The 22,347-nt window shown below is 54.8% G+C and overlaps 1 protein-coding gene across 1 annotated transcript; it reads right to left on the bottom strand.

Annotated features, from left to right (window-relative positions):
• Positions 1–1,952: 1,952 nt before the first annotated feature.
• On the bottom strand, positions 1,953–9,421 carry MATK (megakaryocyte-associated tyrosine kinase). The gene is made up of 13 exons (XM_052642837.1): positions 9,356–9,421; positions 8,182–8,241; positions 7,693–7,806; positions 7,490–7,605; positions 7,182–7,401; positions 6,686–6,779; positions 4,803–4,868; positions 3,458–3,557; positions 3,292–3,376; positions 3,071–3,144; positions 2,761–2,956; positions 2,298–2,384; positions 1,953–2,192 (listed from the first exon to the last, which is right to left on the bottom strand). Exons 1-13 carry the CDS (start codon positions 9,419–9,421, stop codon positions 1,953–1,955), a joined length of 1,518 nt encoding a protein of 505 aa, XP_052498797.1.
• Positions 9,422–22,347: the final 12,926 nt, after the last annotated feature.

The raw sequence follows: 22,347 nt of genomic DNA, 5'->3' as shown, positions 1-22,347 counted from the left end.
TGTAGGGGGAGATGCACGCAGAGATAGGGAGGCGGGTGCTCACACGGGCATGTGTGCCCAGTCGGACACTCACAGCACCGAGGCGCAGGCCCTGGAGTGCTGGCAGGGGCGAATGACCTCAGAGGAGGAGGGGGTCTGGGTGGGCAGGGGGCTTAGCACCCAAGCAGTCAGCCGGACAGGGAGGTTCCAGGAGCTCTGAGTCCAGGCTGGAGGGGCAGTGAGTGAGGCCCCTCCAGGCCTCAGTGGCCCCATCTTTGAGATGGGCTGGGGCATTGCGGCAGGGGGAGCCAGGCCTCAGGAGACGGGGAGTGGGGGTGGGGGGAGGTAATCCCCCTAATTGCTTCATCACTTTAAAACGCTAATGAGCTGCTCTGTTCTCAGCCCCCAATTAGCTAATTGGCCCCAGTGGGTTAAGAGGTACAGGAGGGATCTGGGTGTTAGGCGCAGGGGCGAGGGGGGGCGCTTTGGCGACTTAGCCAGCAGCTGCAGGCCCAGACGCTGTGTCAGCTTAGAGGGCTGGATTAGGGGTGGGCAGGGTGGCGTGGGGCCACGGTGACAGGCGGCCTTCTCCAGCTGGATTGGGTCGGTAGGGGAGGTGGACAGGCCACTCTCAGCCTCTCTGGACTCCCACCCTGCATTTCTCCCCCAGGAAGAATCACTAACCCCCTTCAGGTGCTGGTGGGGAAACTAAGGCCAGAGGGTGGGTGGGGTTCCGGGAGGGGGGTAATTGCAGGAGGCCAGTGTGACCTTGAGACGTATGAACAGCTCAACTTGGACAGGGGTGGGCCAGTGGAAGTGGGAGGCCATGCCGTGGCCTGGGGTTCCTGCACTAGCTCAGGGGTTCCTGGGGTGGGGGCCACAACCCACAGGCCAGACACTCCTCCCAGGCAACCTTGAAGCATCTGGGAGTTTCATTGGAGAGGGGGTGGTTGACAGTCACGGTAACAGCTGAGCACCAGCTGTGTGCACTCAGCCCTCGGGGTCCTCATGGCTCCCCTGGAAGACGCCTGATCACAGAGGAGGCTGCAGGGGTAGGGCAGGGAGGGAGACCACCCCCTCTGCTGCAGTTTCCCTGGGACACCCCAGGTTTAGCACCAACACCCCCATCCCAGACACGCCCTCAGTTTGAGGTGCTGGGTCACGGTGAGCCCGGGCCACAGAGTGGTGGAGTCAGGATTCGAACCTGGGGTTGCAAGCCGGGAGCCCCCGCTGGAGAATGGACAGGGCCCTGGGACAGGTTGTGCGGCTGGCTTTTCCCAGCAAGTGTTCCCCGGAGTCACTGGGTGAGGCTGTTGGGGGGGTGACAGGTGGAGGACATAACCACCCTGGAGTGCCCCGGGAGGGGACGCTGCTGCCCTCGCAGCCCCCTCCCCGGTCCGGGCTTCCATCTGCCCCCAGGGGAAAGGCAGAGGTAGGAGAGGGTGCCAGGACAGGGGGCTCAGACCTCCACGGCCCCTGGAACCCTCCCATGGTCCTCTGCACCTGGGACCCCGAGGGCTACAGCAGGAGACGGGGGGCCTGCAGGTGATGGCAAGTGGGTCCTCAGGTGGCTGTGACCCTGGCCTGGAGGGTCCCCTGGCTGACATACCCAAGAAAACATGTGCCCTCAGGGGCAGCAAGCTCCCAGCCAGGTGGCCCCCTCAGTGGGCAGACCAGTGGGCAGGCAGATGGCCCCCAGACTGAGTGATGGGCCCCAGGGCGGACACAAGGGGCAGCAGAGAGACACTCAGACACCCAGTTCTTGGAACCAGTCTTTATCCAGGCGCTAATCGTTCGCTTCCTGGGGTCAAGGTGCCCATGGGCTTCCTGGAGCGCCCGCCCTGGGCCTGCCCCTGTGGTTCGAGCCGGGCAGGCAGCTCACCGGCCCTGCCCCTCTTCAGGCCTTGTCCGCATCCCCACCCTGAGCCCCCCACTCTCTCAGTCCTCTGGGGCCCGAAGCCCCGCGGGCAGGGTCAGGGCTCCTGGCTACGGGGCAGGGCGGGACCGTCCGTGTCCTGCCCCCCATTGGGGGCTGAAGCACCCGCGCTGCGTAGCTCCCGGGCCAGCTTCTCAGCCAGTTTGCGGAAGGGCGGCCGGCGAGTGGGTTCAGCCTCCCAGCAGCTGCCCATGAGGGCATGGATGGACCCAGGGCAGCCTTCGGGGGGCTCCATGCGGTACCCCTTCTCCACGGCCTCTGACACCTCCTTCAGCGACTGCGGGCAGAGGCCACTCCAGTGTGGGCTGGGGGTCAGGATCACAACCCCCTAGACCGGCAGGGGACCCAGCACCTCCCCGCTCGACCCCCGGACCCTGCTCACCATCTTGGGGTATGGAGCCCGGCCGTATGAGAAGACCTCCCATAGCAGCACCCCAAAGCTCCAGACATCCGACTTGCTGGAGAACTTCTGTGGGGCCCGAGATCAGGATGAGAGGGACCTCTTCAGGGCTTCTGCTCCAGCCCCTGCTTCCTCCAGAAAGTCCCCCTGGGTTGACCTTCACTCTGTAGTCTCCTCCCAATAGACTCCTGCCCCTGAATCCTCCAACCCCTCAACCCAGATTCAGTGCCAAAACAAGGTGTTTCTTGCTCTCCCTCTCTGAGCCCAAGACTGTTGCAGAAACAAGGAGACAAAGGCTCAGAGAAGGGCTAAAAGGAACAATTAGCGGCCAAGGGCTTACAGGGGAGGTGGAGCCATTCCTTTGGAAGTTCAGAGGCCAGAGACACGCCCAGGGGCTCATAGTGGAACTAGGGTTCCCAGGGCCCTGGGGGTAAGGGAGACTCACCCCATGCTTGAGAGCCTCGGGTGCTGTCCACTTGACGGGCAGCCGGCTGGAGTCCAGCCCCTTCCGCTCGGCTTTGGCCAAGCCGAAGTCGCTGACCTTGGCCACCAGGTCCTCCGAGACGAGGATGTTGCGAGCAGCCAGATCGCGGTGCACCAGCTTCTTGCTCTCCAGGTATTCCATGCCCTCGGCCACGTGCCTGGGGGAGGGGGCGCCGGGCGAGGGGCTGGGACGCCCGGGCCAGACTCCCGAGGCCAGGCTCCTCCCTGCTCCGTGCCTCGACTTCCCTGCCACCCCCTGGAGCCCCACTCACAGGGAAAACTGCAGGAGCTGCGGGGTGTTCACAAGCGCCCGGCCCCGCGTCCGTAGAAAATTCACCAAGTTACCCTGTGGGGGCAGGGTCTATGAGTGCTGGAGGCTGCTCAGCCACCCCACCAGCACCCTACCGGACCCTCGGTGCTGCCCTACTCCTAACCCCCACCCTCAGGTCCTGCCCCACTCCCACCCCACCCCCACCCTTGGGTCCTGCCCCACCTTGCTCACGTGCTCCATGACGATGTAGAGGCCCTGATGTAGGATCACACCCAGCAGACGCACCAGGTTCTTATGCTGCACCTTCCTGGGGGCAGGTGGGTATGGGGTGAAGGCGGGGTGGGACCCTGGCCCTAGGGCGCCCTCCCCTGCCACACCCAGGACTCACGTCATGACCGCTGTCTCATCCAGGAAGGCCTGGGCTGTTACGTCACATTTGATGTTCTTCACGGCCACCTTCTGCCCCAGGTACTCACCCTGCAGGACAGCTGAGGGGCAGGCAGGAGTGGGAAGGGGCTCAGGACCCCACAGAGGCAAGACAGACATGCACATTCCCACTCGCGTGAGCCGTGGAAGAGGCCAGTGCCGTGGCGGGTCCCCAGGCCTGGAAACCCCTCCCGGTAGGCTCCAGTTGTTCAGCTGCTCAGTCGTGTCTGACTCTGTGCGGCCCCAGGGACTGTAGCCCGCCAGGCTCCTCCATCCATGGGAGTCTCCAGGCAAGAATACTGGAGTGGGTTGCCATTTCCTCCTCCAAGGGATCTTCCAGATGCAGGGATCGAACCCCTGTCTCTTACATTGGCAGGTGGGTTCTTTACCACTGAGCCACCTGGGAAGCCAACAGGCTCCAGACCCCAGAGCAAAGATAATCACCTAAGCCAGGGGTCTGCCAACTGCAGCCCTTGAACCCAATCTAGTCCCCTCAAGGGTTTTTGCAAGGCCTGCAAGCTCAGAATGGGTTTTTACATTTTTAAATGGTTGGGGAAAAAAAAAAAAATCAAAAGAAGACGACTATTCCATGACATGAAAATGATACAAAATTCAATTTCACTGTCCATAAATACAGTTTTATTGGCACGTGGCCTTGGCTGTTTGTCTCCCTGTGGCCTGTGGCTGCTTTCCTGTATCAAGGGCAGAGCTGAGCAGACGTGACAGAAAACAAGCGCACGCCAGCCCTTTCCAGAGAAGGTCCTGATGCAAGCCCTGGGACCTCCCAGAATAATAACCTCAGGCTGTGGCCTCGACACAGAGGGTCCTGGGACTTCCCTGGTGGTCCAGTGGCTAGGACTCTGAGATTTCGCTGCTGAGGGCAAGGGTCCAACCCCTGGATGGGGAACTAAGATCCCACAAGCTGTGCAGAATGGCCAAATAATAATAACAACACATAAATTTTAAACATTTGGGACTTCCTTGGTGGTCCAGTGGTTAAGACTCTGCACTACCAATGCAGGTTCAATCCCTGGTCGGGAAGCTAAGATCCTACAGGCTGCACAGCCAAAATACAAATAATAATAAAACAGAAGTGTGCAAGGGTCCAGGGGGTGTGAAGGACTCACTCACGCCCACTGGGTACCTGCCCTCACCACCTCTCTCCTCCTCCTGGCTGTCATGAACCTCCTTCCGTAGAGAGGGGCCCATGTGGCCTCAGTCGCATGGAAAGCAGGTATCAAATGTGGGTGTCAATTCATCTCTGGAAGCCCCCCCTTCCCCTAGCCCCTACTAGGTCCCCTGCTCACCTCCAAACTCTCCCTCTCCGATCTGCGCTCCCAACGTCAAATGCTGCAGGTTCAGTAACCAGCCGGCTGTAGAGGGGAGACCCAGTGAGAGGGCGGCCGGTGGCTCCACCTGACAGGAGGCCAGGCCCTGTCTGGTCTCCCACAGCAGTGGCCACGGCCACGTCTGAGGCACCACACTCCTGGCACCAGGAGCTGGGAGTGGTGGTGAAAGCAACAGGGCCCACCAGTCAGGGCCCTTTTCTCTTCTACCTGGAGACTGTGTCCTTCCAAGGACCCTGCAGAATCTTCCTTTACGGTGCTTTCCCTCCTCTCTCCACCAGGGATACACAGACCGAAATATACAACAGATACTGGGAAAGTTTCCAGAACTTCTGGTTAAGGTTCTGGAACATTCTTAGAATATTCCAGCACTCTAAGTCATCATCTTGGGACTTCCCTAGTGGTCCAGTGGCTAAGGTTCCATGCTCCTAATGCAGGGGGCGTGGGTTCGATCCCTGGGCAGGGAACTAGATCCCATGTGCCAGAAGTAAGACCTGAAAGGCTACACAGCCAAAATACAAATAATAATAAAACAGAAGTGTGCAAGGGCCCAAGGGGTGTGAATCACTCAGTTGTATCCGACTCTCTGCGATCCCATGGATGGTAGCCCTCTAGGTTCCTCTGTCCATTCTTTACCATCAGGAAAGGTGGTAAGTGAAGAGCTTCCCTGTAGCTCAGATGGTAAAGAATCTGCCCGCAATGCGGGAGACCCAGGTTTGATCCCTGGGTCGAGAAGATCCCCTGGAGAAGGGAATGGCAACCCACTCCAGTATTCTTGCCTGGAGAATGCCCGTCCATGTGGTTGCAAAGAGTCGGACACGACTGAGTGAATAACACACTATAGGTGGTAAGTAAGACCCAGCGCAGTCAAATACAAATAAATATTTTAAGGCATCATCTTTGTCCTAGCCTCCCTGACCTTTCTGCCAAGCACACCTGTGTTCTCCCGCCCCCTGCATTGTCCTCTGACAGGCTCTGCAGGTCTCCTCCTCTTCCCCAACAAATCCCCTCTTAAAATCACCAGCCCTTGGATATGACCAGGCACAGTGACACCAGCCTCCACCTGGGTGTCACCCCCAAGACATTTCCAAGAAGACAGCCACGATCACCAGGTTCAAAGAGGGGTGGCCAGGGCAGGGTGCGCTTGCTGTAAATGTGGGAGATCTCACTACTCAAGGGTGGCAAAAGCATTTCAGGTGAGGGGAACAGAATGCACAACAGTCCGGAGGCATGAGGGTAAGCGCAGAGTCACACAACCCCAGGGGCATGTGGAAAAGAAGGGCCTCGTAGCTGAAGCAGGAAAGATAGCTCAGCCACAAGGGAAGGCTCTACAAGGCAGTGGAGCTGCCTGGCCTCCCCACTTTAGACACTGGAGTGATGTGGGTGGATTTTCACGTAGAAAGTTGCCTCCGAGGCCACAGGGTTTGGGAGGAAGGGGGACTCCCCGCTCAGGAAGGAGGTGGTCTGATGGGAAGGTCCAAGGCTGGGCCAGGGTGGGGGCACTCAGACAGGGAGGGGCCAGATTTAAACTAGTGTTAATAGAACTTGGCCATGGAGGGGTTGTGGGAGGGCGGGGGGCTGGGGGCGGGGTGGCATCAAGGATCTGCCCAGGGTTTCTGACTCAGGTGAAGGATAATGAAACAAGGGGAGCAGCTGGTGTGGGAAATAGATGGCTAGTGTGCTGATGGGTGTGTGCAGGCATGCCCCACCCAGCCCAAGGGCACCCAGGTCTTCCGCCTGCAGAGCCTGGCACTGTGACCTACTCAGGTGAGGCAGCCTTGGCCGTGTGCCCTGCCTCCCCAGGCCAGGCCAACTCAGGCGGGAAGGGCGGGGGGGCCCCCTACCCTTGGCCAGCTCCTCCTCCGCCGACTTGGTGCCTTGCTTTCTCTTCGGTCTCACGAGCTTCGTGCAGATGGCCCCCTGGTCCTTGCTATAATACTGCAGGGGGTGGGGCAGGGCAGAGGCAGCCGTGAGTGTGACCCCCCCACATCCGGTGAGCCCCTGCCTCCCATCCCCTTCCCAGGGGGTTCTCCAGAGGGGTGGGCGGGCGCTGAAGAGGAAGAGAGGGGGTGGGTTCCCACAGGACTCTCTAGGCTGGTTTCCATGGAAACAGGAGGATGGGGGTGTGTGTCTTGGGACTGGTGTCAAACTGGAGGTTCCTGGGTATCCCTGGAGACGGGTCGGCGGGGGGGAACTGTGGTTGGTGGTCCAGGGACCAGCGCCTCCTTGTCCACACTGGGGAGCATGAGCCTCTGGGGGGGTCCCATGTCTCCCCAGCTGCTGGGACAGGCTGAAGCCTGGCTGCCAACATCTCTACACCGGAGGCCTGGGCGGCCGCACCTCCACCATAGCCATGAGGTTGCAGAAGCAGGCCTCCTCGTCGATTGTCAGGTGGCCGTCACGGTGCAGCACGCGGTAGTGGATGACGTCGCTGCCGAAGCTCACGCACAGCACGTAGTCACCCGGGTGCCGCGCAGACTCCCGCACCAAGAACAGCCCGTCCTCGGGCGGCTGCAGCTGCTGCACCGCCTCCTGGCCCGAGATCTTCCCGTGGAACCACCTGCGGCCGTCGGAAGGGCGGGCTGGGCGGGACTGGCCGGGCCCTGCTGACCCCACCCGCGTCCCGGGGGCGCTTCCCCACGACTTACGGCATGAGGCTGAGCTTGGGGTCCGCCGAGAGGGCCTCGCGCTCCCGCAGCGCCCCAGCCGCCAGCAGCCCCTCCTGCCCGCTGGCGTGGTGCTTGGCACGGTACCAGCTCTTGTTCTGCCGGGAGGGAGCCAGGGGTCAGTGGGAGGAGATGTTTCCTGGAGGAGCACCCCCCTCTCTCCAAGCACATTCCCCCCTACTCACTTCGCAGGCCTCAAGGATGGTGACCACGTCGCCCTTGCAGAAGGCCAGCTCCCCGGGTTTGGGGCGCGTGTGCTCACACTTGGTGATGCACTGGGTGCCAGGGGCCCAGCGCCTCTGGGGGGTAGTGGCGAGAGTGGGAAAGGGGTCATGAGAGAGATGGTGGGGGGGGGTGGGGCCCAAAAGAGAAAGAAAAACTGTATTGAGGCAGAGACCCAGAACAGACCACAGGAGAGAGAAGATGGGGGTGGGGGGTGCGCAGAGCACCCAGTAGAGGAAACGGAGTCACAAACAGAGGGACCCCCCGGGGCAGAAGACGGGAGGAAAGAGTGGGAAAAAACACCAAGTGACCGAAAAAGACCTGCGGACACTGCCTAAGGGGACACAGGTCAGATGGCCCCCCACCCCCACCCTCCAGCCCCGTGGAGCTGAGGCCCTGTGGATGGAGGAGAGGAGGGACCTAGGCCCAGGCACCCAGTTGGGAGTACTCACCGTCGGCATCCTGGCTGAGATGGGTGAGGGGTGCCAGGCGTGGAGGAAGCGAGGGCTTCCCTGGGGAGGGGCAGAGACCAGCTGGAGAGCTCAAGATTCAAGCCAGGCTGGGGGCCCAGGGGCCATGACTACAGCTTCCAGCCTGGACCAGGTGGAGGTGACAGTCGGGCGGGCTCCCCCCAACCCCCAGGGGTTGTGGGGGGCCCAAGGGCTGGCTCCCCAAGCCCCTTAGGGGAGGTGGTCTTTCCCTGGGAGAGTTCCTTAGCATGGAGCCTGGCTGCGCCGTCATCCCCAAAGGGAAACAGAGGCACAGGGCAGGCTCAGAGTGAGTGGCCAGGGGCTGGCTCAGGCCCCAGCAGCCCACACTGGGGTGCTTGGAGCCACTAAACATGGGGCGCTTGGAGCCACTAAACGGAGCCTGGTTCTTCCTCTTTTCTGGTAAAGTAGGCAGGGGTACATGAGGAAACAGGATGATTCAAGGTCATTCCCAAGAATCTCTGACCCTGGCGGGGGTGAGGCCCGGCAGTGCCGCCCTGCTGGGCTCCTCTGGCTGCCGGCTGGGTCTCTGATCTGACTCCCCCCACACCGCTCCCCCCTACTCCCCAACCGAGGACAGAGGACAGAAGAAACAAAGTCCCGCACAGTTGCTGGGGTGGGGGCATTTCTGTCCTCTGCTTTCCCCACGGATCCCACCAGGTGGCGAGAGCAGTGGGACAGGTGGGGAGGAGTGAGTCTCCACCCTAGAAATCCCCAGCCCTCTGTGTACTCACACGCATACTGATCCATGTACACACGAGAACACACAGAAACACACAGGGCTTGGACACAGGTGGACACAGGCACGCGGGTATGCAAGCAAAAGCAGTTTCTCCTAGAGACAGTTGTGCACACACGTCTCACGTGTGAACACACGCACAGACATTCGGAAACGTGTGTGCCACCCCCCCCCCAACCCACACTTGAACACCTGGGCGCCACACGCTGGGCCACCCGGGCACGCAGGGCTACACGCAGGGCCGCGCACACGCAGCGCAGAGACACGCGCGCACATCCCTCCACGTGGACGCGCGGATACACACACCCAGGGGTTGCAGACGCGCATACCCGCACCCACAAAAATACCACCCCACCCGACTCCTGGGCGCATCCAACCATACCCGCCCCAGCCGCGTACCGGCCGCACGCCCCGGACAAGCGCGCTCGCGCTCGCACACTGGCCCCTCCCGCGCTCGCCCAGCATCCCCCTACCCGCTGGACCTTGGGGCCCCCCCCACTGTCCTACGGTCTTTCCCCACTATCCCCTCCGGCGCCCTCACCTGTTCAGGGGTCGCCCCTGGGCCGCACTCCGTGTCCGCCCCCAGGAGGGCCCCCGCGCGCCGGCTGCGCACCCCGAGGCGGCCCCGGCTGCACAACTTGGAGCAAGTTGCTGCGTTTCCTCATTTTGGGGGGGAAGGGCTGGAATCGGGGTGGGGGGAGCGGGAGGCGCGGCAGCTTGAGCGGCCCCCGCGGGTCCTAGCGCCGGCCGCACTGCGGTCTGCTCCGCGCGCCGCAGCCACCGGCGGCCCCTCCCCGCCCCGCCTCCGGGGCCCCCGGCGCCTCCCGCGCGGCGCTGTCGAGATCCACGCCACTTCCCGGCCTGGCGCCGCGGGGCGCGCAACCCGCGCGTTCCGGGAATCCACGCCTCCCGGAGAGAGGACAGCGCTGGCACAGGGAGGGGAAGGAGAGAGCTTCCCGTCCGGGCGGGTAAGTAAGTCTCAGAGTCCAGACAACTCAGTGGACCCTTCTGACTCCAACGCCCTTAGCCAACTATAACAAGAGTCTCATTTCAGTACCTGGCCCTAGGAAAGAGCTGTTGGTGCCTGGCACAAAGAAAGCCCTCAAAATGTCAACCACCATGAATATTATCATCACCCTTGAAATTAAGGGAGAATTGAGACTAAAGGGGAAAACATCACCTGGAACTGGAGGCCTCCTGGCAGACCAACACTGGGCCTTCCCAAGGCCAACCCGGCTCAAGCCTCGGTTTCCTCCTCTGTAGGGTCAGGCAGCACCAGCTTCCAGCTCAGAAGGGAGTTCCGTGAGCATCTGAAGGCCTGGGGGCCCAGCCCTTGCCTTTCCTCTGTGAGCTCACTTCAAATACTTTCTAATGGATGAGTGGATGAGTCTGTGAGGACAAGGATGAAGCTGACCTTGGGAGGGTGATGCACCAAGATGCCCAGAATTTAATTTTCTGGTACCCCCAAAGTCTAAGTGTCTGTGCACCAAGATGTCGTGTGATTTCTGGGAATAGAGACCAATGAGAAGAATCAGGGGCTTCCCCAGTGGCTCAGAGGATAAATAATCTGCCTGCAAAGCGGGAGACACAGGAGAAGTGGGTTCAATACCTGGGTCAGGAAGATTCCCTGGAGGAAGAAATAGCAACCCCCTCCAGTATTCTTGCCTGAAAAATCCCACGGACAGAGGAGCCTGATGGGCTACAGTTCATGGGGTGGCAAAGAGTCGGATACGACGAGCAGCTAAGCACAAGACAAGAATTAAAGATATTCAATATCGTGCAATATTATGCACCAAAAACTAGGAAACTGTGTATAAGAAAATGCTAAAGTCTCTAGTTGTCAGAAACAACCACCACTTACCAGAATGTGATAGAAAACACACTGTGTGATCCCATGCAGGTCGTACAGGAAGCAGCGCGTCCAAGGGGAACAGTCCAGCAGGGGCCCCTTGAACCTGCAAAAGGTTATTCCCAGTGAAGAAAGCAGGCAGGAGGGGAGGAAGAGAGGGGGCGTCTTTCTCTGTGGTGGTGTAATGTACTAATACTGGCAGTGTTTGCTGGGAGGTTTCCTGCTCATCCGGCTCTCTGGGCTCATCTGGGCTCCGTGGATCTGGCTGTGGGATTGTCCCATGTGCCCCCCCGCCCCGCCCCAACTTCCCAGCCACGGGCACTGCTCTGGACCAAGGGGCTGGGGATCCTGCAGCTAGCGTTCAGCAGGGTCACTGGGGGCCAACCATATATGGCAAACCATCATCACTTGCCCAAAATAGCAGCGCAGTGTCAAAGTGGCCACAGCGGAAAACCAGCAGCACTGTTGGAGTCGCACCAGCCACTGTGGCAGGCCCAGGCGCACGAGGGAGGGCTGCCTGCTCTCCTCAGCACGGCCTGTGCTTACGACTTCCCTGGTGCCCTGGCACCCCACCGAGCCTTTCTCCTTGATGCCACAAGAGAGATGGGAGGAGGTTGAATGGGTCTGCTATCTCCCTCTGCAAAACTGTGACACTTTGTGTCTGAGAAACATCTCCACCCTCCCTTGGACAGGGTCCTTGTCCCACGCTCTGTGAGATGGCCCTACCAGAGAAACCAGAGTTGCTGAGACTGGAGAAGGAGAGTCTTGAGCAAACAGCATCAAGTGCCCTTATCAACAAGGGCTGGCCTGGGAAGGGGAGGCCCCCATGGCATGGGCATGGGGCACGGGGCAGTGCCTGACTCTAGGGGGACAGATTTGAGTCCATGGTTTATGTGGGTCAGAGCTACATAAGGGGTGAGCTCCCTATCCCTGGAGGCATTCAAGAATTGACCACTTTGAATCACAGAGATGTTCTTCCAGTCCGCAGGGTGGCCATACCAGTGTTTCCTGCCTCCTGCATTCTACCTGCCTGAAGCCAGTGGGTAGCCACATCACAGATCACACCCCAGACATCCCCAGTCGCGGGCTCCTCACCCTCCAGGTTCCAGTCTTGTCGACTTGATTCCAGAAATTCTCTGGCCTCCCTCCCCCACCCAGGCAAGCCGTGTGGTGCAGGCTGGTGACACAGAAGCCCTCTCACTGCCCCTTTGGCTGCTCTAGGTTTCCTCCTTGTAGTCCTCCACTTTCTACTGCACAGACAACGGATGGACATGTGACTGTGGCCCTCCTTTGCTCCATACCCCTCTGGAACTCCCCATTGCCTGAGGGCAGAGCCTAAAGCACTCAATCTGGTGTTCAGGGCTCTTGTGTTCAACCTCCAGCTGACCTCCCAGGTCTCACCTTCTCCCACCAAGTTCCCAGCAGTCTGGGAGCCCTGAACCGCAGGAGTTTGCAAGCGTCTGTCCCTGCTGTCCTCTGCCTGGAATGTCCTTGCCCTTGTCTGGCTGGCACCCCCAGTTCTCTCCATCTTTACAATGCCCTCTTAGATGTCCCCACTTGTCTCAGAGCAAGACCTCAACCCACTTCCATGCCCTGGAAGCACTAAGCACTAGCCCTCTCTTCTCGCTGTGTGATGGGCGTGGACCTGACCATGGTGACTGAACCCATCAGCCTGCCTGAGAAGGAACCAGCCCAGGGGAAGCAGAGAGAGGGACTGACTTCCTCAGGAAGAATTAAAATGCTTGGATCCAGCCACGCCTGGAGTTTATGCTCTGCCTCATGTTGGAAGCTGGTCTTTGCTTTTTGGAGGCTTCAGACTGACTCAATGGTTTGAGCAAACTTTGGGAGATGGTGAAGGACAGGGAAGCCGGACGTGCTGCAGTCCATGGGGTTGCAAAGAGTCAGGCATGAGTGACTGAACAACAACAAATATGGAAAATGGGACCAGAAGTTGGGTGTTGAGATGAATGGATTCTATGATGTGGAACTGGTGAGTCAGGTTGAGCTGCCTTAAACCCAGCTAGAGAAGAAGGAACTCTTGGGTGTTCCCTTCCATGAGCTGCTAAATATACCTTCCACCCACCGGGTCAGGTGGTGCTGACTTTGCTTGCTCGCCACAGAGAAGCCCTGATGGACCCACCCTGTCCCCCTCCGAAGGCTTTTCTTTTCCTCGTCCAAATCTCACTGTTCTCCACCTTTCTCTTCTCTCTATTTTCACTGTTGTAGTTTGGCTACCCCTCCATCAACAACCTCAGATATGCAGGTTATACCACTCTAACGGCAGAAAGTGGAGAGGAACTAAAGAGCCTCTTGATGAGGGTGAAGGAGGAGAGTGAAGAAGCTGGCTTAAAACACAACATTAAAAAACTAAGATAATGGCATCTGGTCCCATCACTTCATGGCAAATAGATGGGGAAACAATGGAAACAGCGATAGACTCTATTTTCTTGGGCTCCAAAATCACTGCAGATGGTGACTGCAGCCATAAAATTAAAAGACGCTTGCTCCTTGGAAGAAAAACTATGACAAACCTAGACCTGTATTAAAAAGCAGAGACATCACTTTGCTGACAAGCGTCTGTCTAGTCAAAACTATGGTTGTTCCAGTAGTCATGTACAGATGTGAGAGTTGGACCATAAAGAAGGCTGAGCGCTGAAAAGTTGATGCTTTCAAATTGTGGTGCTGGAGAAGACTCTTGAGAGGCCCTTGGACAGCAAGGAGAGCAAACCAGTCAATCCTAAAGGAAATCAATCCTGAATATTCATTGGAAGGACCGATGCTGGAGCTCCAATACTTTGGCCACCTGATAAGAGCCAACTCATTGGAAAAGACCCTGATGCTGGGAAAGATTGAGGGCAGGAGAAGGGGAGACAGAGGATGGGATGGTTGGATATCACAGACTGAATGGGCATGACTTTGAAAGCACTCCAGGAGACGGTGAAGGACAGGGAAGCCTGGCGTGAGGCAGTCCATGGGGTTGCAAAGAGTCAGACGTGACTGAGCAACTGAACAACAACAATAATAATGACCACTGTGTGTCATTTGACAGGCACTTCCTGTTACACACCAGTTGGGACTGCGATCAGCTCCACCAAGGTGAGGCACTGGTCTCCTCTTCCTCAAAGCTCCCAGGCTTGCTCCCACCTCTGGGCCTCCTGCCTGGGACACTTCCGCAGGTGTACCCCACCTTCCAGAACCCCACAGAAAATTTCAGCCCGCTGACACTTCACACCCCCTTCCCCTGAAGCCCTGTAGAACCACCGCGGGCAGAAGGAACACACCCTACTGTGTCTCGTTTACTGGCTGCGTCTTCTCTAGAACATCAGCCCCCTGAGGGCAGAGCTGTTAGCTGATATCCTTCACTGCTGTGGCCTCAGTACTTGATTCAGAGGAGGTGCTCAGAACACTCTTACAAAAATATTTAATTATTTTTGGCTGTGCTGGGTCTTTGATGCTGCGTGTGGGCTTTCTCTGGTTGCAGCCAGTGGGGCTACTCTTTGTTGTAGTGCGAGGCCTTCTCACTGAGGTGCCTTCTCTTGTTGTGGAGCACAGGCTCTAGGGTGCCCAGGCTTCAGTAGTTGTGGCTCACGGGCTTAGTTGCTCCACACCATGTGGGAACTTCCCAGATCAGGGATCGGACCAGTGTCCCCTGCATTGGTAGGCAGATTCTTAATGACTAGACCACCAGGGAAGTCCCAAAATGTACTTTTAAAGCCAGTGAATACTGGGAGAGACGAGCTAGTGAGCAGTGCCTGTTACTTGTAAGGTGAGTGCTCTTATCGGACCCATTTTGCAGACAAGAAAGGTGAGGCTCAGAGGGGTCAGACTCAGTCATGTCACACTCTTTGCGACCCCACGGACTGTAGCCTGCTAGGCTCCCCTGTCCATGGGATTCTCTAGGCAAGCCTACTGGAGTGGGTTGCCATGCTCTTCTCCAAGAGATCTTCCCTACCCACATCTCCTATGTATTCTGCATTGCAGGTGGATTCTTTACCCACTCAGCCACCTGGGAAGCCCATCCTTGGACATAGGAGCTTTGAACCCAGGCCAATCCAGCTCCAGGACCCACACACTGACTGCCCAGCAAGGTGTGGGGCACATGGTAGATCCCCCAAATAGAATGAACCTATAAGAGCTCCCTGGATGTGGAGGGCCAGCTGCTGCCAGCTGTGGGGACGGCTGAGTTGCTGAGTCCCCAGCTGATCTGCAGCTGGAGCACACACTGGCTCAAACTGCCCCAGTTAGCACACCTTTAAATTTAGCTTTCTCTCCCTGCCAGGGGACATGGGGATTCAGCACGGGAACACTCCCTTCTTTCGAGGAAAAATGCTTTGCAACTGGAGTGTGGGCCACTGGGCTACTCCTGCCTAGTCCAAGGAAGGGCCTCTCAGGCAGTGTACTCTGGGTGCCAGGGTGAGCTTTAGGTGGATCTGCCTGTAACGGGAGAGGCTCCCTGCTCTTCCCCAGTCCCGTGTCCTGTCTTCCTGGTACCAGAAGTGGAGCCAGGTGCCTCATTTCCCAGCCATGCTTATGGGTTCAATATGTGTAGCCTGGGCCCATATCACTTCCTGGCTTAACATCTCCCCTGGGGATGTCCCTGGTGTCCAGTGGTTAAGAACCTGCCTTGCAGTGGAGGAGATGCAGGTTTGATCCCTGGTTGGGGAACTAAGAGCCCACATGCCATGGAACAACTAACCCCTCCCTTGTACTGCAACTACTGAGCTTGCTCGTCACAACTAGAGAGTCCATGCACCGCAACAAAGATATCTGCACGACGCAGTGAAGATCCCACGTGTCACAGCTAAGACCCAATGCAACCAAACAAACCAAAAACCTCCCTGGGTGCCAGCTGTGCTCATAAAACCCAGCTCCTGGCTACGGCTTGGTGGGGCCGCTCTCACCTCTGCTCGCTTCTCTCTCCTGTTCCCAGATGAGCCGGCACTGTCCAGCCCCAGGGCCTTTGCACATGCCACTTTCTCCTCCTAGCACGTGCTCCCCCAAGCTCTTCGCAAGGCAGGATCCTTCTTAGCACTTCCAACAATGCCTCCGAGACCCTTCCCGACCACCCAGAGGGGCCACCCACCAGCCAAGCCTGATTACTGCCTGTTACCCTGCCTCACTCGCTCTTGTCAGTTACCTGGGATCTGCCTTGCTCTCCTTGATGGAGCGTAGCCTCCATAAGCAAGGGCAGAGGCTGGGTGTGGCCTGGGCAATCATTTATCTCTGGAGCTTGGCATGGGGGAGGCTCTCCCAGCACAAAAGAACACAGAATCATGTGAGAGGGTAAACTTAGAGGAAGAGCAGGTGACCCACAAAGTGCCCGGAGACTTGCCCCTGCTCCAGGATCCCATCTTGATCCTCCCCATCCTGTCCCACACCCTCGTGCTCTAACGGAGGAGGCAGCAAACTCCATCAAGGGCCACGTGTCTTTTCTTCTTTTTTACTATGTATATTTTTTTGGTTGCACTGGGTCTTAGTTGCAGCCTGTGGGATCTAGTTCCCTGACCAGGGTTCAAACCTGGGCCCCCTGCATTGGGAGCCCTGAGTCTTAGCCACTGGACCACCAGGGAAACCCCAAGAGCCGCAAGTCTCAACTACTCAGTTCTGCCGCGGTGGCACAGAAACTGCTGTAGAGAGAGAGAACACAAGGGAAAGAGAACAGGTATGGCTGCCTTCCAATGAAATGGTACTTATGTACGCTGAAATTTCAGCTTCATGTACTATTCACGTGTCATGCAATATGGCTTTCTCCCCAGCCATTTAAAAATGTAAAGAACCATTTTTAGCTCCCGGGATGCACAAAATCAGATGATGCATGCTAGATGGTGGGTAAGTGGGCTGTGGTTTGCTGACCTGTGGTCTCTCTCTGTCTTTATTTTCTTATAATGTAGGCACATTTTCTAATTTATTTGATCCTATAAGTGCACTCCTCATCAATTAAATTGAATGTGGAGACTTTCCTGGTGGTCCAGTGGCTAAGACTTGGGGCTCACAATGCAGGGGGCCCAGGTTCCATCCCTGGTCGGGGAACTAGACCCCATATGCCAGTAAAGTAATACTCCAGTGCAGCCAAGTAAATAAATATTTAAAAGAAAAAAATGAAATATGTTGCTGTTCATGGCACACAGGAAGTTCTCAAGTGCTTTCCAAACCACATAAAGCTCCTCGACTCAGCAATGGGCCCCTCGAGGGTATGTGTGTTTTCTTCTTGTCAAAATTAATAGTAGCAATATTTGTAGAACCTTTGGCTCTGTGCGGAAGACTGTACAAAGCTTAAGAAAAACTGTTTTAAACAAAGCACCGTGTGTCTCACTCCTCAGTGGTTTACACATCTCTGGATTTATCATTGGAATGTTTGTTGTCCATTGATTTCAGGAACAGACTTAACTCTATGAGATATATTTCTTTCTCCAAAGTTCTCAAACAAAGGTATCATGACTTTTGTTTAAATGAATATTCAGTGCTTTTATTATATGAAACTTTTGTTCACAGTGCAACAGTGTCCACTAAGGAACACTTTTATTTTCTAAGACTTGCTCTTTGCTCTTCCTGGAGTTAGTGATTGCCTTTGTTTTGTATGTCTATGACTCTCTCCCTCCCCGAGCTCCTCGAGTGGAACTAACTACCCCAAACAGGAGCAGCTGTTGCCGGGTTGTGCTTCTGACCCCTCTTTCTCCTGTTTATTGGTTTGTGCCTTTGTTTTAGGAATTCATACTCCCCGGGCATTCCCAGAGAAGGTGTTTCCCTTCACTCTCCTGTGTGATTGGTGGTGTGACTGAGGACAAGTGCTTTGGGTAGCAGAGTGTCCTGGGTACACAGTCCCTTGCCTCAGACCTTCCAGCTTCCAGTCTTGGACAGCTAAATAATCTGAACTGTTCTGCTTCCTCATTTTCTGCTTGTCACTTTTCTTTCCCCTCCTCGTTTCTCTTTGGAAGCTTGTAGAATCTTCTCTGTCTCCTTTCGTTTTTGTTGTTCAGTCGCTCAGTTGTGTCTGACTCTTTGTGATCCCATGGACTACAGCACACCAGCCTTCCCTGTCCTTCACCAATTTCTGGAATTTGCTCAGACTCACGTCCACTGAGTTGGTGATGCCATCCAAGCATCTCATCCTCTATCGCCCCTTCTCTTCCTGCCCTCAATCTTTCTCAGCATCAGGGTCTTTTCCAATGAGTTGGCTCTTCACATCATGTGGCCAAAGGATTGGAACTTCAGCTTTAGCATCAGTCCTTCCAATGAATACTCAGGGTTGATTTCCTTTAGGATTGACTGGTTTGATCTCCTTGCTGTCCAGGGGACTCGAGAGTCTTCTCCGCATCACGGTTCAAAAATATCAGTTCTTTGGCCCTCAGCCTTTTTTATGGTTCAACCCTCACATCCATATATGACTACTGGAAAAACCATAACCTTGACGATACAGACCTTTGTTGGCAAAGTGATGTCTCTGCCCTCCCCACCCAAATTCTTATTTACATGGCTGCATCAGGTTTTAGTTGCAGCACATAGAATTTTCATTGTGACATGTGGAATCTAGTTCCCTGACCAGGGATCAAACCCGGGCCTCCTGCATTGGGAGTGCAGAGTCTTGGCCACTGGACCACGAGGGAAGCCCCTCTGTCTTCTCTTTACTCTCCACATCCTGCTCTTTCACAGTGTGGGTTTGCTGTGGACCTATTTTCACCTGTGATGCTGTGCATTTGGGGGGCTCAGTCATGTTTTCCATTGCTGGCAAACTTTTTGGATGACATCACTGGTGATTTTTTCCACTTTTGATGTCCCTGTTCTGTCTCTGTGGAACTCTTCTTAGTCACATATTGGGCTTCCTGAATTGATCTAATTTTCTTGTCTACATTAGTTTTTCTTTCTGTCTTCTGTTTTTTTTTTCTCGTCCAACCCTTCTGTTGCCATTTGAATTTCGATCATCAGGTTTTTTATTTCCAAGGGCTTTTTTTCTGGTTCTTTGAACATTCCTCTTCAAAGGGCAAATTTAAGCTTGTTTCCTGGCTCGTGTACTTTCTACTTGTTCTCTGAGGATAGTGTATATACATAAGTTTGGGGGTTTTTTTCTAGACTGCTTTCTTTTGTTCTACTTCTTTCCTCCAAGTTGTGTGCTCACGCATGCTCAGTTGCTTCAGTCATGTCCAACTCTTTGCACCCCTATGCGGTGTAGCTTGCCAGGCTCCCCTGTTCATGGCGATTCTCCAGGCAAGAATACTGGAGTGGGTTGCCCTTGCTTCCTCCAGGTGATCTTCTTCACCCAGGGATCAAACCCGCGCCTCTTATATCTTCTGCATTGGCAGACGGGTTCTTTACCACTGAGCCACCTGCGAAGCCCTCCTCCCAGTTTTTTCCGGCTTCTTTGACGGTTACGCTCAAGAGGAGAGGGCTGCAGAGCTGACAGGAAGCTCCTCACTGTGGGAGTGGCTTCACTCTGGGGTGATTATGGGGGGACTGGCCACTACTGGAGAGTGCTCGAACATCAGCAGCACCTGTGGGGTTTTTCTCACTCACATGCATGTTCCGTGTGTGACTTCCATCTTAATCACCAGTGTTCGCCCTCACCCCTACCCTCCACTGTGCCCATATCCCTGGGACTAAACACTTCTGAGCACCAAGCGTTTTTAAAAAATGCACTTTGTGTCTGTGTCTCCATTGTTGCTGTTCTTCAGTTGCTCAGTCGTGTCTGACTCTTTGCCACCCCGTGGGCCGCAGCACGCCAGGCCTCCCTGTCCCTCACCATCTCCCGGAGTTTGCCCGAGTTCATGTTCATTGCATCGGTGATGCCATCCAGCCATCTCATCCTCTGATACCCTCTTCTCCTTCTGCCCTTGATCTTTCCCAGCATCAGGGACATTTTTGCTGCTCTGAAAATAGGTTCATCAGTACCATCTTTCTAGATTTCATATGTATGTGTTAATATACGATATTTGTTTTTCTCTTTCTAACTTCACTCCTATAATAGGGAGGTTCAAGAGGGAGGAGACATAGTACACCTATGACTAATTCATGTTGATGTATGGCAGAAATGAAACCAATATTGTAAAGCAATTATCCTTCAATTAAACATAAATAAAAATTTTTTTAAAACCGTGCTGCAACTAAGCCTGGTGCACCACCACTGCTGAGCCTGTGTTCCAGGGCCCATAGCTGCAACTACTGAGCCAGTGTGCCCTAGAGCCCGTGCTCTGAGACAGGAGAGGCCGCTGCAACGAGAAGCACGCATGAAGCAACAGAAACCCAATGTATATTATTACTGAGCTCTCTCCACCGCCCTGCAAGGTTGGTGCTAATGAGTTTTAATCCAGTTTCATAAGAGGCTCTGGGAAGTGAAGTGAGCTCCTGACACCCCATGGCTAATATGTTAAAGGGCCACGGAGTCACCCTTTCTGAGTGAAGTGACTCTGGCTCCGCTTTGGGTTCTCCCAAGGAAGGCGATGTTTGCAGATTGTTGTTGTTCGGCTACTAGGTCGTGTCTGACTCTCTGTGACCCCATGGCCTGCAGCATGCCAGGCTTCCCTGTCCTTCACTGTCTCCTGTACTTTGCTCAAACTCATGTCCATTGAGTTGATTTGCTGAGTGAACATTGAATCAACCTCAGCATTCTCAGTCGGGGACAGAGAGAGGTCCCACGAGAAATGACCCATGGCACATGATAAGGTGTTCAATCAACACATGTTGTGTGAATGAGATGCTGATAGAACAGCAGCTGAATATCCAGGACACGGCAGAGGGAGACCTAACTGTTAAACGTATGTGCAGGAAAGTATCTTGGAAACTGAGAGGGCGTGGTCCTGACTTGGGGACTGGAGTCGGTCTCTTTAGTTTAAAGCGGGGGTGGGGTGGGGGGGGAATTCACACAGTTCTGATGGAACGTGGTCTTGCGCATGGAAGTTTCAAATGCCTTAAAATGTTCATTCCTTTAAACATTCAGGAAGGTGTTTACCGAGGTGTAATTTGTAATCTGCAATCTAAACATCCAACAGTAAGAGAACAATTAAGCAAATTAGGGTAGGTTCATGCAGTGGAATGCTACACAGCTATTAAAAACTACATCTCTTCAAAGGAGAAACATCCCTTGTATGTGGAATCTAAAAAGAAATGATAGAAATGAACTTATAAAACAGAAAGAGACTCACAGACTTAGAGAAGGAATTTATGGTTGCCAAAAGGAAAGGGATAGTTAGGGAGCTTGGTATGGACATGTATACACTGCTATATTTAAAACAGATAATCAACAAGGGCCTGCTGTATAGCACATGGAACTCTGTTCAGTGTTACATGGCAGCCTGAATGGGAGGGGGGTTGTGGTGGGAATGGATACATGTACATGTATGGCTGAGTCCCACATGTATGGCTGAGTCCCTTCACTGTCCACCTGAAACTATCACAACATTGTTAATTGGCTCTACCCAAGTACATAATAAGTTAAACAGAAAAAACAGACCAAAAAACTATATCTCTTCATAGTAGCCACAAAGTGGAAGTGACCCAAATTCATCAACTGGTGAATAGATCAAATGTGGTCCATCCACACACATGTAGTCAAAGCTATGGTTTTTTCCTATAGTCATTTATGGATGTGAGAGTTGGACCATATTTCAGCACCTTGATAATAATGAAAAAGATTTGTCTCCAAAGGTCTCCAGAAGAATTAACTTAGAAAAACTATATCTAAGCACCTTGAAAACACAGCTGAGAAGTCAAAGTTGTTCTAATGTCAAGTGAAGAAAAGGAGGAAAGAAAGTAGTGTAAACAGCGCACTGGTAACCAAGAGTGCCAAAAATGAGAAAGTTGGAAGGAAACAGTATTAATGATGGTTGATTTTATTTCCCTTCTCCCATTTTTTTCTGAGATTTCCAAGATTTTTGTAATTGGAAAAAGCCAGTGCATGAAAAGAGAATTTTATTGTGTTAAAATAGACGTGGTACCAGAGACAAATAAAATAGACAAAATACTATCGTAACCATCTTTAGAGGCACAGGTCAGTGGCATTAAGCGTATTCATATGGTTGCACAATCCCCACCATCATATGATGCAGTCATTCATATGATTCCCTACCATCATCTCCAGAACTTTCTCATCTTCCCAATCTGAAACTCTGCCCCCAAGAAACAGTGACTTTCCCCTCCCGTCCCCAGCCCCCAGCCCCCAGCCCCTGCCATCTCCTTCCTGTCTCTACAGATCTGACTCCTCTAGGACCTCCTGTGAGTGGAATAAGACAGTGTGTGTCCTTCTGTGTCTGGGTTATCTCACTGGGCATCACGTCCCCAAGGTTCATCCATGTTGTGGCAGGTGTCAGAACCTCCTTCCTTTTTAAGGCTGAGTAATATTCCACCACGTGAGTGACCACACTTGTTTATTCATCATCTGTAATGGACACTTGGCTTTTGGCTTTTTCTCACCATTTGGCTGCTGTGAATCCTACTGCTGTGAAAATGGGTGTTCCATGAACAGCAAATATCTGTTCTCTAGTATCTTTATTTTTCAGAGCTTGGGCAGATATACAGAGGGTGACACTCCCCATGCCCAGCTGCCTACTCTGGG

Source organism: Budorcas taxicolor, chromosome 7, assembly GCF_023091745.1.
Source record: "Budorcas taxicolor isolate Tak-1 chromosome 7, Takin1.1, whole genome shotgun sequence".
Taxonomy (NCBI): domain Eukaryota; kingdom Metazoa; phylum Chordata; class Mammalia; order Artiodactyla; family Bovidae; genus Budorcas; species Budorcas taxicolor.
Note: the sequence above shows the minus strand (reverse complement) of the source record. Positions and strands in the feature narration are given on the sequence as shown.